At 42.4% G+C, this 14,138-nt stretch overlaps 1 protein-coding gene across 5 annotated transcripts in view; it reads left to right on the forward strand.

Moving 5' to 3' along the window:
* Positions 1 to 14,138, forward strand: part of xrcc5 (X-ray repair complementing defective repair in Chinese hamster cells 5) — a 187,822-nt gene that overhangs the window by 28,786 nt on the left and 144,898 nt on the right. For all 5 annotated transcript variants that reach the window (XR_005944593.1, XR_005944592.1, XM_041201108.1 and 2 more), the window contains one exon: positions 3,267 to 3,450. Coding sequence is in view for 3 of the 5 variants with exons in the window: in XM_041201108.1 (XP_041057042.1) it covers positions 3,267 to 3,450 (184 nt within the window). In the remaining 2 variants the exon portion in view is untranslated. The remainder of the gene's footprint in view (positions 1 to 3,266; positions 3,451 to 14,138) is intronic.

The following is a 14,138-nucleotide window of genomic DNA, read 5'->3' on the forward strand; positions in this document are numbered from 1 at the left end:
AGTGACTGGAACGAGTGTCCAGTGGCATACCGCAGGGATCTGTGCTGGATCCCCTATTATTCGTCATTTATATAAACGACATAGATGACTATGTGGAGGGTAGGATTAGTAAGCTTGCGGATGACACAAAGATTGGCCGGGTGGTTAACAGTGAGGTTGAGTGTCTTGGGCTACAGGAAGGTATAGATGGGATGGTCAAATGGGCAGATAAGTGGCAGATGGAATTTAACCCTGAAAAGTGTGAGGTGATACACTTTGGAAGGAGTAGTTTGACAAGGAAGTGTTCAATAAATGGCATGACACTAGGAAGTTCTGAGGAACAAAGGGACCTTGGCGTGTGTATCCATAGATCTCTGAAGGCGGAGGGGCATGTTAGTGGGGTGGTGAAAAAGGCATATGGGACACTTGCCTTTATCAATCGAGGCATAGATTACAAAAGTAGGGAGGTCATGTTGGAGTTGTATAGAACCTTGGTGAGGCCACAGCTGGAGTACTGTGTGCAGTTCTGGTCGCCACGTTATAGGAAGGATGTGATTGCACTGGAGGGGGTGCAGAGGAGATTCACCAAGATGTTCAACCAGTTCTGTTGAAGGGTCATTCGGACTCGAAACATTAACTGTGCTCCTCTCCGCAGATGCTGCCAGACCTGCTGAGTCTTTCCAGGTATTTTTGTTTTTGCTTTCACCAAGATGTTGCCTGGGATGAAACATTTAAGTTGTGAAGAGTGGTTGGATAGACTTGGGCTGCTTTTGTTGGAGCAGAGAAAACTGCGGGGCGACCTGATCGAGGTGTGCAAGATTATGAGGGGCATGGACAGGGTAGTTAGGGGGCAGCTGTTCCCCTCAGTTGAAGGATCAGCCATGAGGGGACACAAGTTCAAGGTGAGGGGCAGGAGTTTTAGGGGGGATGTGAGGAAAAACTTTTTTACTCAGAGGGTGGTGACGTTCTGGAATGCACTGCCTGGGAGGGTGGTGGAGGCGGGTTGCCTCACATCTTTTAACAAGTACCTGGATGAGCACTTGGCATGTCATAACATTCAAGGCAATGGGCCAAGTGCTGGTAAATGGGATTAGGTAGGTAGGTCAAGTATTTCTCACGTGTCGGTGCAGACTCGATGGGCCGAAGGGTCTCTTCTGCACTGTGTGATTGTGTGTGGTCTAACTAGTGCCTTGTATTATTTTAGCAAGACTTCCCTATTTTATACTAAGATAAAAGCAAAATACTGCAGATGCTGGAAATCTGGAACAAAAACAAAAATGCCTGGAAAAACTCAGCAGGTCTGACAGCATCTGCGGAGAGGGACACAGTTAACGTTTTGAGTCCATATGACTCTTCATCAGAACTAAGGAAAAATAGAAAAGAGGTGAAATATAAGTTGGTTTTAGGTGGTGGGGGGGGAGGTAGAGCTGGATAGAGGGCCATTGATAGGTGGAGATTGTCAAAAGATGTCATAGACAAAAGGAGAAAGAGGTATTGATGGTGGTGATATTAGCTAAGAACTGTGCTAATGGGGACGTTAAGAGTAGAAAGCAGGACGAGCAAGGGACAGATTGCCCTGGTGGTGGTGGGGTGGGGGGAAGGGATCGAAATAGGCTAAAAGGTAGAGATAAAACAAAGGATGGAAATACATTTAAAAATAATGGAAATAGGTGGGAAAAGAAAAATATATATAACTTATTGGAAAAAGAGGGATCGGAAAGGAGGTGGGGATGGAGGAGAGAGTTCATGATCTAAAGTTGTTGAACTCAATACAAAAACAGAATTACCTGGAAAAACTCAGCAGGTCTGGCAGCATCGGTGGAGAAGAAAAGAGTTGACGTTTCGAGTCCTCATGACCCTTCGACAGAACTGGTGTTCTGTCGAAGGGTCATGAGGACTCGAAACGTCAACTCTTTTCTTCTCCGCCGATGCTGCCAGACCTGCTGAGTTTTTCCAGGTAATTCTGTTTTTGTTTTGGATTTCCAGCATCCGCAGTTTTTTTGTTTTTATCTCTTTGTTGAACTCAATATTCAGTCCGGAAGGCTGTAAAGTACCTAGTCGGAAAATGAGGTGCTATACTTCCAGTTTGCGTTGAGCTTCACTGGAACATTGCAGCAGGCCAAGGACAGACATGTGGACATGAGAACAGGGTGGTGTGTTGAAATGGAAAGCGACAGGAAGGCCTGGGTCATCTTCCAACACACAGACACACACAACTTGTCTAAATCGCCCTGAAGCCTCCTTGCATTCTCCACACAACTCTGCCCAGTTTTGTGTCATTAGCAAACTTGGAAATATTGCATTTGGTTTCCTTTCATTTCTATATATCATGAATAGTGAGATAGAAATTGGATGGGCAATTGAAGGAAATAAACTTGCAAGGCTATGGAGCTAGAGAGGGGGAATGGATCTGACTGGATAGTTCTACAGAGAGTCTGTATGAATTTGATGGGCCAAATGACCTTCTGTGCTGTAGTGACTGTATGATGATACAATCATTGTGCCCCAAATGGTCCCCTACTGACATATGATCCACCTTATTCTTCAGAATGAGATATAACACTGCTCCCTTGTTGGTGAAGAAAGTTCTCTTGTACATCTCAGGAATTCTTCCCTCTCTTTGCCCTTTACACTGTTATTATCCCAGTCTGTATCAGGATAACTGAAGTCCCCTTTATTGTGCTTGCGTTAGAGCATATCCCTGTAATTTTCCTGCAGTTGTGCTCTTCTTTCTTCTTCCTACTTTGTTGTGGCCTTTTTCATATGTTCACATTCTGAATATATTCATATTCTATGCCTCCAGATACAATAACCAAGCATTTTTTATTTTTATTAATCTATTTGCAGTGTCACCTTTAATGACAAATTTACATACCAAAGGTCTCAATTTAATTACTTCACTCCTTTATTTTCTATCTGAAAGTGTACTTCTTGACATTTTTCTGCATTGAATTATATATGCTATCTACGTGCCCATCCTTCTAGATTACCTTTGCCCTCCTACAGTCTTTCACAATCCTTTTAACAATTTGTCTTATCCCAAAATTGGTATTAACAAATTGAAATATTGCTCTATCAGTGCCCTAGATTTAAATCACACTCAGCTATATAATTAGCAATCCCAGTGAATCTTTCTATTCTCCAACCATTTCTCTATCAACTTGATTGGATGAATCCCACTGAGATAACTTGGAAGTAGTGGATGAATAAAGTAAAACCAATATAAATTGCTGGTCTTCTACATGATGTATAGTTTGACTGGTCTTTTGTTTGGTTTTTTGATACAGGTATTTGCTGAAAGTAAAGACGAGACGGCTTTAGTCCTATTTGGGACTGATGGAACTTCTAACCCCCTTGCTACATCAGACCAATACCAGAACATAACTGTGCGCAGAAACCTGATGATTCCTGACTTTGGTTTCCTGGAAGATGTTCAGAGCAGCATCAGGGCAAGTGACCATCAAGCTGATTGTATCCTTTTAATAATCAGCTGTCTGAGGGCGATAACTGAGCAAAAGATAGCCAGAGGATAATTATTATTGAGAAGCTCAAGGGTATATCACAGACTAATAGTGAAAGGAAAGTGGAGGGATAAATGTTTTGGCAAAACTATAAACATAGAATAATAATCATGGAAGATTTCTTCTACTATGAGGTAGGGAAAAGGGAATGGAGTTTTTGCTGCATTTACAGCTTTCCTACCCAGTCCATAAGATGTCCAACAAGAGAGGAATCAATACTGGAAAACTGCAAGAAAAGCTGATTTTAAGGATGGAAATTGGGAAAGTAAGCTTAAGACATTATTGAAAAACTAAGGAAAATAGCAGTAGGAGGAATTTAACCAGTAATTTACAAGTTCAGGAAAAATATATTCCACTAAAAGACAAGAAAAAATACCATGGAAGTAGATGAGGGAAAATTGAATCTAAAGAAAAAGGTGTACACTAAGTAAACAAGACAATAAAGGAGAGGATGACAAAAGGAATATAAAAGGCTAGGGAAAAGAGCTGAAAAACAGCAAGCAAAAGGAAATTGAAATAAAATGATCAAAAATATAAATGAAATGAAGTATTCTACAGAAATGTAAATGACAAAAGAAAAATTAAGATGAGGATGGGGTTATAAAAAAAAAACTCACAGGTAATGACAGTGAAATAGCAGAAATATTAAATAATTACTTTGCCTTGGTATTTACCAGGGAGACCATCATGCTGGACATGATATATTTTTTGTCACCCATGGCTTAATTGGTAGCACTCTTGCCTTTGAGTTAGAAGATCGTGGGTTCAAGTTCTACTCCAGGACTTAAGCACAAAAATCAAAGCTGATACACCAGTGCTGCACAGTCAGAGGGGAATCTGGATGAAATGTTAATTTGAATCTCCACCTGCTCTCACAGGTGGATTGAAATGATCTCATGATACCATTTTGAAGAAGGCCCGGGGAACTAACTCTGCTGTCCTGACAAACATTTATCCTTCAGTCAACATTACAAAAACAGATCATCTGGTCATTATCGCATTTCTGTTCGTGGGAGCTTTTTGTGTGCGACTTGGCTGCCGCATTTCCCAAACTATCTAAAGGATTACACCTCAACTGTACTTCTAGTTGTAAAATGTCGTGGTTGTGAAAAATGCCATAGAATGCACGTCATTTCTGATCTCTTCTCCTCATTTCAAGACATGTAAGATAGAAAAGGGAGATATAATTGTTTTTTTTTTATTCTTTCATGGGATATGGGCATCACTGGCAAGGCCAGCATTTGTTGCCCATCCTTAATTGTGCTTGAGAAGGTAATGGACAGAAGGTGAACTGCCTTCTTGAACCGCTGCAGTCCATCTACTGTAGGTACTCCAATAGTGCTGTTAGAAAGGGAGTTCAAAGAATTCTGCCCTTGTTCTGGGTCATAGAGGTCTTGGATTTAGAAGGTGCTGTTGAAGGAGGCTTTGAGAGTTGCTGCAGTGCTCTTCAATGTATATAGTACACACTGCTGTCACTGTGCGCTGATGGTGGAGTGAGTGAATGTTTAAGGTGGTAGATAGGGTGCTGATCAAGTGGGCTGTTTTAACCTGGATGGTGTTGAGCTCCTTGAATCGCATTGGAGCCGCACTTATCCAGGCAAGTATAGAGTATTTCATCACACTCCTGACTTGTGCTTTGTAGATGGTGGATATGCTTTGGGGATACAGGTGGTGAGTTACTCACTGCAGAATTCCCAACCTCTTGTCCTGCTCTTGCATATCTGGTGCAGGTAAGCTTCTAGACAATGGTAACCCCCAGTATGTTGAGAGTGGGTGATTCAGCAGTGGTATTTCCATTGAATGTCGTGGGGAAGATGGTTAGATTCTCTCTTGTTGGAGATGGTCATTGCCTGGCAATTATGTGGCATGAATAATACTTGCCACTTATCAGCCTAAGCCTGGATATATTCCATGCCTAACTGCCTATGGACACGGATAGCTTCAGGATGCACAGAGTTGCAAATGGTTCTGAACACTGCAATCATCAACGAATGTACTGTTGCGACCACATGAAAGGCATTTCCTTAAAGTAGTCCATGAGCTAAGAATTTGCGTATATAGTCCCCTTTAAATTTACGAGTAGTTAAACTTAAAAATAACACTGTAGTCAAGTTTTAGTCTTATGTTAGTTTATTACAAATAAAACTACTGCTGAAAGTTAAGTAAAAAGTGATAAAATTATTAACTAAAATACAGGTACAAAGATTAAAAGAAAAAGATACTTAAAAATGAGATTTCAAATCAGTCTAAGAGATATTGTTGCGGGCCTGTTGCTTGAATGCCTTCTTTCCGAAGTGAAGGGTTTGAAACTTGAGCAGCTGTGATGGCTTCTGTAGTTGAAGAGTTGAATTTTACCTTTGCAGGTAGACTCAACAAGCAGGTCCTGGGAGCGAGTGAAGGCTGCAGACCTCACTTTTATGATGCTCCAGGTAGTGGCCCTTGAAAGCCTGATTTAGTACAGTAGTCCAATAGATGTTTCCACCTGTTGAGGAGCAGGTTCTGTTTCAAGGTGTCTCTCTCATGATGTTCAAGACTGTTCTTCCTTTAAGCAGCTTCCAGCCTTTTATTGTAGTATGAAACCCCAAACTGATGAATCATGCTTCCATATTCAGTATTGGCCATTCAAATAGCCTTTCTCCCAACTGGATTTTTTTTTAAGCTTTTCATTAAGGTCCTTATCAGTTAATTATCCTTGTTCTGAAAGAAGACCAGCAAAGTGGAAGGATCCCATTAAAATTTTTTTAATTCATTCACAAGATGTGGGTTTTTCTGGTTGGGCCAACATTTATTGTCCATGCCTAGTTGCCCTTGTGGAACATTCATTGCATAATATCTAAGGAAGGATCAAAAAAGCTAAGTGGTTAATAAGGTTTTGGAACCAACGCAGAAAGACTTCTGTTTGTACATCTCTTTTCTGAACAAAGGCTTTACTAAAGATTTTTTTTTAAGCAAGCATGTGCTTTTCAAACAGTTGTCCTTAAAACTTTTTAAATATCGAAATGACATATCCGTGACAATACCCACTTCTGACCTTACGGAGGGCAGGTCATTGATGAAGCAGCAAAAGCTGGCCTGGCCTAGGACACTACCCTCAGGAACTACTGCGGTTGAAATGATTGGCCTGAAACAACTGCAACCATCTTCCTTTGTGCTAATTATGACTCCAACCGGTGGAAAAGTTTTCTCCCTGATTTCCATTAACTTCAATTTTACTAGGTTTCCTACACTGGGTAAAATGCCAAGGACATTCATTCTCACCTCATGTCTTGAGTTCAACTCTTGTCTATGTCTGTACCAAGACAGAAATGAGGTCAGGAGCTGAGTGACCCTGGCGGAATCCAAACTGAGCATTGGTTATTACTGTGTAAGTGCTGCTTGATAGGACAGTTAATGACACCTTCCATCACTTTGCTGATGGTCAAGAGTAGATTGATGAGGCAGTAATCGGCAGGGTTGGATTTGTCCTGCATTTTGTGGGCAGGACATACTAGGGCAATTTTCCACTTTGTTGGGTAGATGCTAGTGTCAAAGCTGTACTGGAACAACTTGGCGAAGGGTGTGGCTAGTTCTGGAGTACATGTCTTCAGCACAACAGACAGGATGTTGTCAGGGCCCGTATCCTTTGTTATATCTATGCCTTCAACTATTTCTTGATATTGTGCGGAGTGAATCAAATGTAGCTGAAGTCTGGCTCCTGTGTTACTGGGGACCTCAGAAGGAGGCTGATATGGATCACCCACTCAGCATTTCTTGCTGAAGGCGATTGCAAATGCTTTAGCCTTGTTATTTGCACTTAGATGCTGGGCTCCCCAGTCATTGGGGATGGGGATATTTGTGGAGCCCCTTACTCCTCTTGTGATTAGTTGTTTAATTGTCTACCACCATTCATGAGCAGATGTGGCAGGACTGCAGAGCTTTGACCTGATCCGTGACCCAGCGACAGTGAAGGAATGGCAGTATATTTATAAGGCAGGATGGTGAGTGACTTGAAGGGGAACTTGTGTTCCCATCTATCTGCTGCCCATGTTCTTCTAGATGGTAGTGGTCATGGGTTTGGAAGGTGCTGTCTAAGGAACCTTGGGTGAATTCTTGCAGTACATCTTGTAGATGGTACGCACTGCTGCTACTGTGCGTCGGTGGTGGAGGGAGTGGATGTGGTGCCAATCAAGCTGGCTGCTTTGTCGTGGATGGTATCAAGCTTCAAGTGTTGTGGTAGCTCTACTCATCCAGGCAAGTGGGGAGTGTTCCATCACACTCCTGACTTGTGCCTTGTAGATGGTGGACAGGCTTTGGGAATCAGGAGGTGAGTTACTTATCGCACGATTCCTAGTCTTTGACCTGCTGTTGTAGCCACAGCATTTATATTGCTAGTCTAGTTCGGATTCTGTGATGGTAATGCCATTGAACATGGGGATGGTTGGATTCTCTCTTGTTGGCGATGGTCATTGCCTGGCACTTGTGTGGTGCGAATGTTACTTGTCACCCCAAGCCTGGATATCGTCCAGGTCTTGCTGCATTTGGACATGGACAGCTTCAGTATCTGGAGTCGGGAATTGTGCTGAACATGTTTGCACAATCTCCACTTCTGACTTTATTATGATATATGGAAAGTTATTGAGAAGCAGCTGAAGATGTTTGGGCCTAGGACACTACCCTGAGGAACTCCTGTAGTGATGTCCTGGAGCTGACTGACCTCCAACACCTTCCTTTGTTCTAGATATGACTCCAACCAGTGAAGAGTTTTGTCCCCGATTCCCATTGAATCTAGTTTTGTTTGGGCTCCTTGATTCCACACTGGGTCAAGGACAATCACTCTCACTTTACATTGGGATTTCAGCTCTTTTGTTCATTTTTGAACCAAGGTTGTAATGAGGTCAGGAACTGAGTGGCCCTGGTGGAACCCAAACTGGGTGTCAGCGAGCAGATTATTGCTAAACAAGTGCCACTTGATAGCACTGTTGTTGACCCCTTCCATTAACTCACTGATGATGGAGAGTAGACTGATAGGGTGGTAATTGGCTGGGTTGGATTTGTCCTGCTTTGTGTACAGGATACACCTGGGCAATTTTCCACATAGCCAGGTGGATGCCAGTGTTGTAGCTGTACTGGAACACCTTGGATAGGGCTGTGGCAAGTTCTGGAGCACAAGTCTTCAGAATATTGTCAATATCCATTTCTTTCAATCGTTTCTTGATATCACGTGGAGTGAATTGAATAAGCTGAAGACTGGCACCTGTGATGCTTGGAACCTCTGGAGGAAGCCAAGATGGATCATCCATTCAGCACTTCTGGCTGAAGATTGTTGCAAATGCTTCATCCTTATCTTTTGCACTGGTGTGCTGGGCTCCCCCATCATTGAGGATGGGGATATTTGTGGAGTTGCCTCCTCCAATGGGAGGTTTAATTGTCCACCACCATTCATGACTGGATGTGGCAGGACTGCAGAGCTTAGATCTGATCTGTTAGTTGTGGGATTGCTTTGCTCTGCCTATCGTTTGCTGCTTATGCTGTTTGGCACACAAGTAGTCCTGTGTTATAGCTTCACCAAGTTGACACTTCATTTTTAGGTGTGCCTGTTGCTGCTCCTGGCATGCCCTCCTGCACGCTTCATTGAGCCAGGGCTGATCCCCTGGCTTGATGGTAATGGTAGCATGGGGGATATGCCAGGCCATGAGTTTACAGATTGTGTTTGAGTACAGTTCTGCTGTTGCTGATCGTCCACAATGCCTCGTGGATGCCCAGTCTTGGGTTGATGGATCTGTTAGAAATTTATGGTGGTAGTGCCACGCAACACTATGCAGGGTACCCTCAGTGCAAAGGTGGGACTTTGTCTCCACAATGACTATGCGGTGGTCACTCCTACCAACACTCATGGACAGTGGCATCTGTGGCAGGTGGGTTGGTGAGGATAAGTGTTTTTCCTTCTTGTTGGTTCTCTCACCACCTGCTGCAGACTTAGTCATTCAGGATTCGGCCACCTTGGTAGTGGCGCTACCAAGCCAGTCTTGGTGATGGACATTGAAGTCCCCCACCCAGATTGCATTCTGCACACTTGCCACAGTCAGTGCTTCCTCAATTGGTGTTCAATATGGAGGAGCACTGATTCTTCGATTGAGGGAGGGCAGTACGTGGTAATCAGCAGGAGGTTTCTTGCCTACGTTTGACCTGATGCTATGAGACTTCATGGGGTCCAGAGTTGATGTTGAGAACTCCCAGGGCAATTCCCTCCTGACTGCATACCACTGGGCTGCCACCCCTACTGGGTCTATCCTGCCTGTGGGACAGGACATATCCTGGGATGGTGTTGTCTGGGATATTATTTGTTAGATATGATTCCATATGAGGATGACTACGTCAGGCTGTTGCTTGACTAGTGTATGAGACGGCTCTCCCAATTTTGGCATTAGCCCCCAGATGTTAGTAAGGAAGACTTGCAGGGTTGACAGGACTAAGTTTGTTTGCCGTTGTCCTTTTCAGTGCCTAGGTTGATGCAGGGTAGTCCGTCTGGTTTCATTCCTCTTGAGATTTTGTAGTGGTTTGCTATTTCAGAGGACATTTAAGAATCACCCACATTCCTGTGGATCTGGAGTCACACGTAGGCCTGACCAGGCAAGGACAGCAGATTCCCTTCTGTAAAAGGACATAGTGAATCAGATGGGCTTTTTTTTTTAAAAAAACAATTCCAGATTTTTATTCAATTCAAGTTCCACCATCTGCTGTGGCAGGATTTGAACCCTGGTCCCCTGAGCATTACCCTGTGTCTCTGGAATACCAGTCCAATGACAAGACCACTACACCAGTTCCTCCCCCATTAGCGTAGATAAAGAACTGATTAGCAAACGGGAAGCAAAGAGTAGGGTTAAATTGGTCTGTTTCCAGTTGGCTAGCTATAACTAGTGGAGTGATACAGGGATCAGTGCAGGGGTCTCAACTATTTACAATCTATTTCATTGACTTGGATGAAGGGACCAAGTGTATGATAGCTTGGTGTCATCTGCAAATTTAGCTAGGTAAGAAAGTAAGTTAAGAGGAGGTAAAAAAAGCCTGCAAAGGGATATAGGTAGGTTGAGTGGGTGGACAAAAATTTGGCAGATGGAGTGTAATGTGGGAAAATGTGAACTTGTTCACTTTGGCAGGAAGAATAGAAAAGCATTATACTATTTAAATGGAGACAGGTTACAGAACTTAGTGATACAAAGGAATCTGGGTGTCCTGGTACATTAATCACAAAAAGTTAGTGTGTAGGTACAAGAAGTGATGAGGAGGGCAAATGGAATGTTGATGTTTATTGCAAAGGGAATGGAATATAAAAGTAGGAAAGTTTTACTGCAGCTGTACACAGGGTATTAGTGAGATCACATCTTAAGCACAGTAAGTTTTGGTCTCCTTATTTGAAAAAGGGATATAAACGGCATTAAAAGCAGTTCAGAGAAGATGCACTCAACTCATTCCTGGGATGAACGGCTCACCTTATGAAGAAAGGTTGAACAAGTTGGGCCTTTACAACATATGAATTAGGAACAGTAGGCCACTAGCCCCTCGAGGCTGCTCTGCCATTCAATAAGTTCATGGCTGATCTGATTGTAACTTCAAACCCCACATTCCTGCCTACTCACAATAACCTTTCACCCTCTTGTTAATCAAGAATCTCTTGAGCTCTGCATTAAAAGAATCTGCTACCACCAACTTTTGAGGAAGAGTTCTAAAGACTCACTACCCGCAAAAAAATTTCTCATCTGTGTTAAATGAGCAACCCCTTAACTTTAAACAGTGACCCCTTGTTCTAGATTTTCCCCACAAGAGGAAACATCCTCTCCACATTCATCCTGTCAAGACCCCGTGGGATCTTATATATTTCAAGTCACCTCTTACTCTAAATTCCAGTGGATACAAGCTCAGCCTGTCCAACCTTTCCTCATAAGATAACCCTGCCCCCATTCCAGGTATTAGTCTAGTAAACCTCAACTGCTAGTGCTGTACACAATATTGCAGATGTGGTCTCAGCAGCGTCCTGTACAACTGAAGCAAAATCTCCCTACTTTTGTAATCAATTCCCTTCACAATAAATGATAACATTCTATTAGCTTTCCTAATTACTTGCTGTGCCTGCATACTAGCCTTTTGCGATTCATGCAGTAGGACACCCAGATCCCACCGAATCTCAGAGCTCTGCAATCTCTCACCATGTAGATAGATAATAAATAGTTCTTTTTTATTCCTCCTGCCAAAATGAACAATTTCACATTTGTTCACATTATAATACATTTGTCAGACCTTTGCCCACTCACTTAACCTATCTGTGTCACTTTGTAGCCTCCTTATGTCCTCTTCACAATTTATTTTTCTACCTATCTTTGTATTGTCAGCAAATTTAGCAACCATTGCTTTGGTCCCTTCATTCAAGTCATTTATATAAATTGTAAAATTTTGAGGCCCCAGCACTGATCCCTGTGGCACACCACTTGTCACATTGTGTCAAACAGAAAGAGATCCATTTATAGCTCCCGTTTGCTTCCCGTTAACTAGCCAATCTTTTGTCCACGCCAAAATGTTACCCACTACACATGAGCTTTTATCTTCTGCAATAACCTTTGTTGTGGCACTTATCAAATGCTTTCTGGAAACCTAAGTACAGTACACCTGTTACGATCCCCAGCGGAGGTTACCACTGGACAAGCCTGATCCCAGGATGGAACCCAGCTTGATAGATCATAACTTTATGTGAAGAGTGGCTACTGAACAGTGTCACTGAAGTCAGCTGATGAACTTTTAACAAAACATTTATTCAATAAGAAATGAACTATATTACAATACTCCTTTGCCCATAACTACACCTGTAGAGATGTACACAGATTTGTAAGAGTTACAAAAACTGTCTTACACTCTAATATTCACAGTAAGTACACAGTCCATGTAAACCAATAGGCACCCAGTGGTCAGACACACCACCTCAGTAAGATGCTATGGACCTCTCCTCAACTCCCCCCAGACACTTGTCACACCATGAGTCAGCCAGTCTTACTGAACTCTGTCTTTCATACGAGGGTTTCCAATCTCCAAGAACTCACTTTGGAATCTTCTCCCAAACCAACGCTTTCTCTTAGAAAGGATTCACCTCTGGGGTTTCAAACTCTCCTTCTGATGTTCCTCTTCCCTTGGTCACCACGTGCATTCAAGCTGTCTTCCACACACTGTCTCTCTGACTCAGCCGTCAACAATACAGCACTGCTTCACATGCCCATAGCAAAGAGTTACAGACCTTTGTCTCTGTGAACCTTCTTGCAAGTTGTTCTCGCTTCATTTCTGTTTTCTGCAGCTTTTGTCCCTTTAAATGTGAAGCTTGGAGCCTTTCCTCACTGACCTTCACTCTTAACTTCACTTAACATGATCTTTTCCCAGGTTCCTGTCTTTCCTTTGACTAGAAGGTCTTTTTTGGACTTTCCACTCTCCTCAATTTTTTTCTTTAGCTTGGGACTGACCATCTGTCCCCTTTGCTCCAGTCTCTCCTGGCAGAAACTTTCAGAACCAACTGCACTCAAACAGCTTCCACAAGAACTGCTGTCTCTTTTCTGTGTCTGTGGGAGACACTCGCTTTTCTGGCCCTGTTGCTAGGCAACAGTTTAATTCTTCTACGTGTGTTTGTTTAATTTAGCTGCAACGGTCATAAAAAACCTTATTAGAAATGCAAGCACCCTTTCAAAGTGAAACTAAAACTCCATTTGACCTTTCTTAACAGACAGAAATACAAATCAGACTTAACTTTAAAGCTAAAACTCATTCCTAACACCTAAAAATACCAATATAAAACTTAATTAAACTATCTATTTCCTAACACATCCACTGGTTCCTCTTTATCCACAGCACATGCAACTCCTTCAGAGAACTTAAATAAATAGGTTAAACATGATTTCACAAAACCATGTTAACTTTGCCCAATTGCCTTGAATTTTTCTCAGTGCCCTGCCATAACATCTTTCATAATGGCTTCTAACATCTTCCCTATGGCAGATGTTAGGCTAACTGGCCTGTAGTTTCCTGATTTGTCTCCCTCCTTTTTTGAATAAAAGGATTTACACTTGCTACTTTTCCATCTAATGGAACCTTCCCCGAATCTAGGAAATTTTGGAAAATTTAAACCAGTGCATCAACTATCTCACTAGCCGCTTCTTCTTTCAAGAACTTAGAGTGAAATCCATCAGGACCTGGTGATTTGTGAGCCCGCAGTCCAAACAATTTGCTCAATACCACATACTTGGCGATTGTAATTTGAGTTCCTACCTCCCATCCATTTCCTGCTTTACAGCAATTTCCAGGATGTTACTTCTGTTTTCTATAGTGAAGACCGAAGCAAAAGACCTGTTTAATTCATCTGCAATTTCCCTACTTTCCATCATCAATTCCCCAGGCACACTATAGGATGTCCTTCTGGCGTTTAGAAGAATGAAAGGTGATATTATTGAAACATCTCAGATCCTGAGGGGACTTGATTGGGAGGATACTGTAATTATACGTTTTCATCCAAACTGCTTATAATACTAAAACAAAATACTGTGGATGCAGTAAATTGGAAATAAATACAGAAATTCTGGGAGTACTCAGCATGTTACTGAAGTGAGTAATTTACTTTATACCGTATTA

This window comes from Carcharodon carcharias, chromosome 12, assembly GCF_017639515.1.
Source record: "Carcharodon carcharias isolate sCarCar2 chromosome 12, sCarCar2.pri, whole genome shotgun sequence".
NCBI classification, from domain to species: Eukaryota; Metazoa; Chordata; class Chondrichthyes; order Lamniformes; family Lamnidae; genus Carcharodon; species Carcharodon carcharias.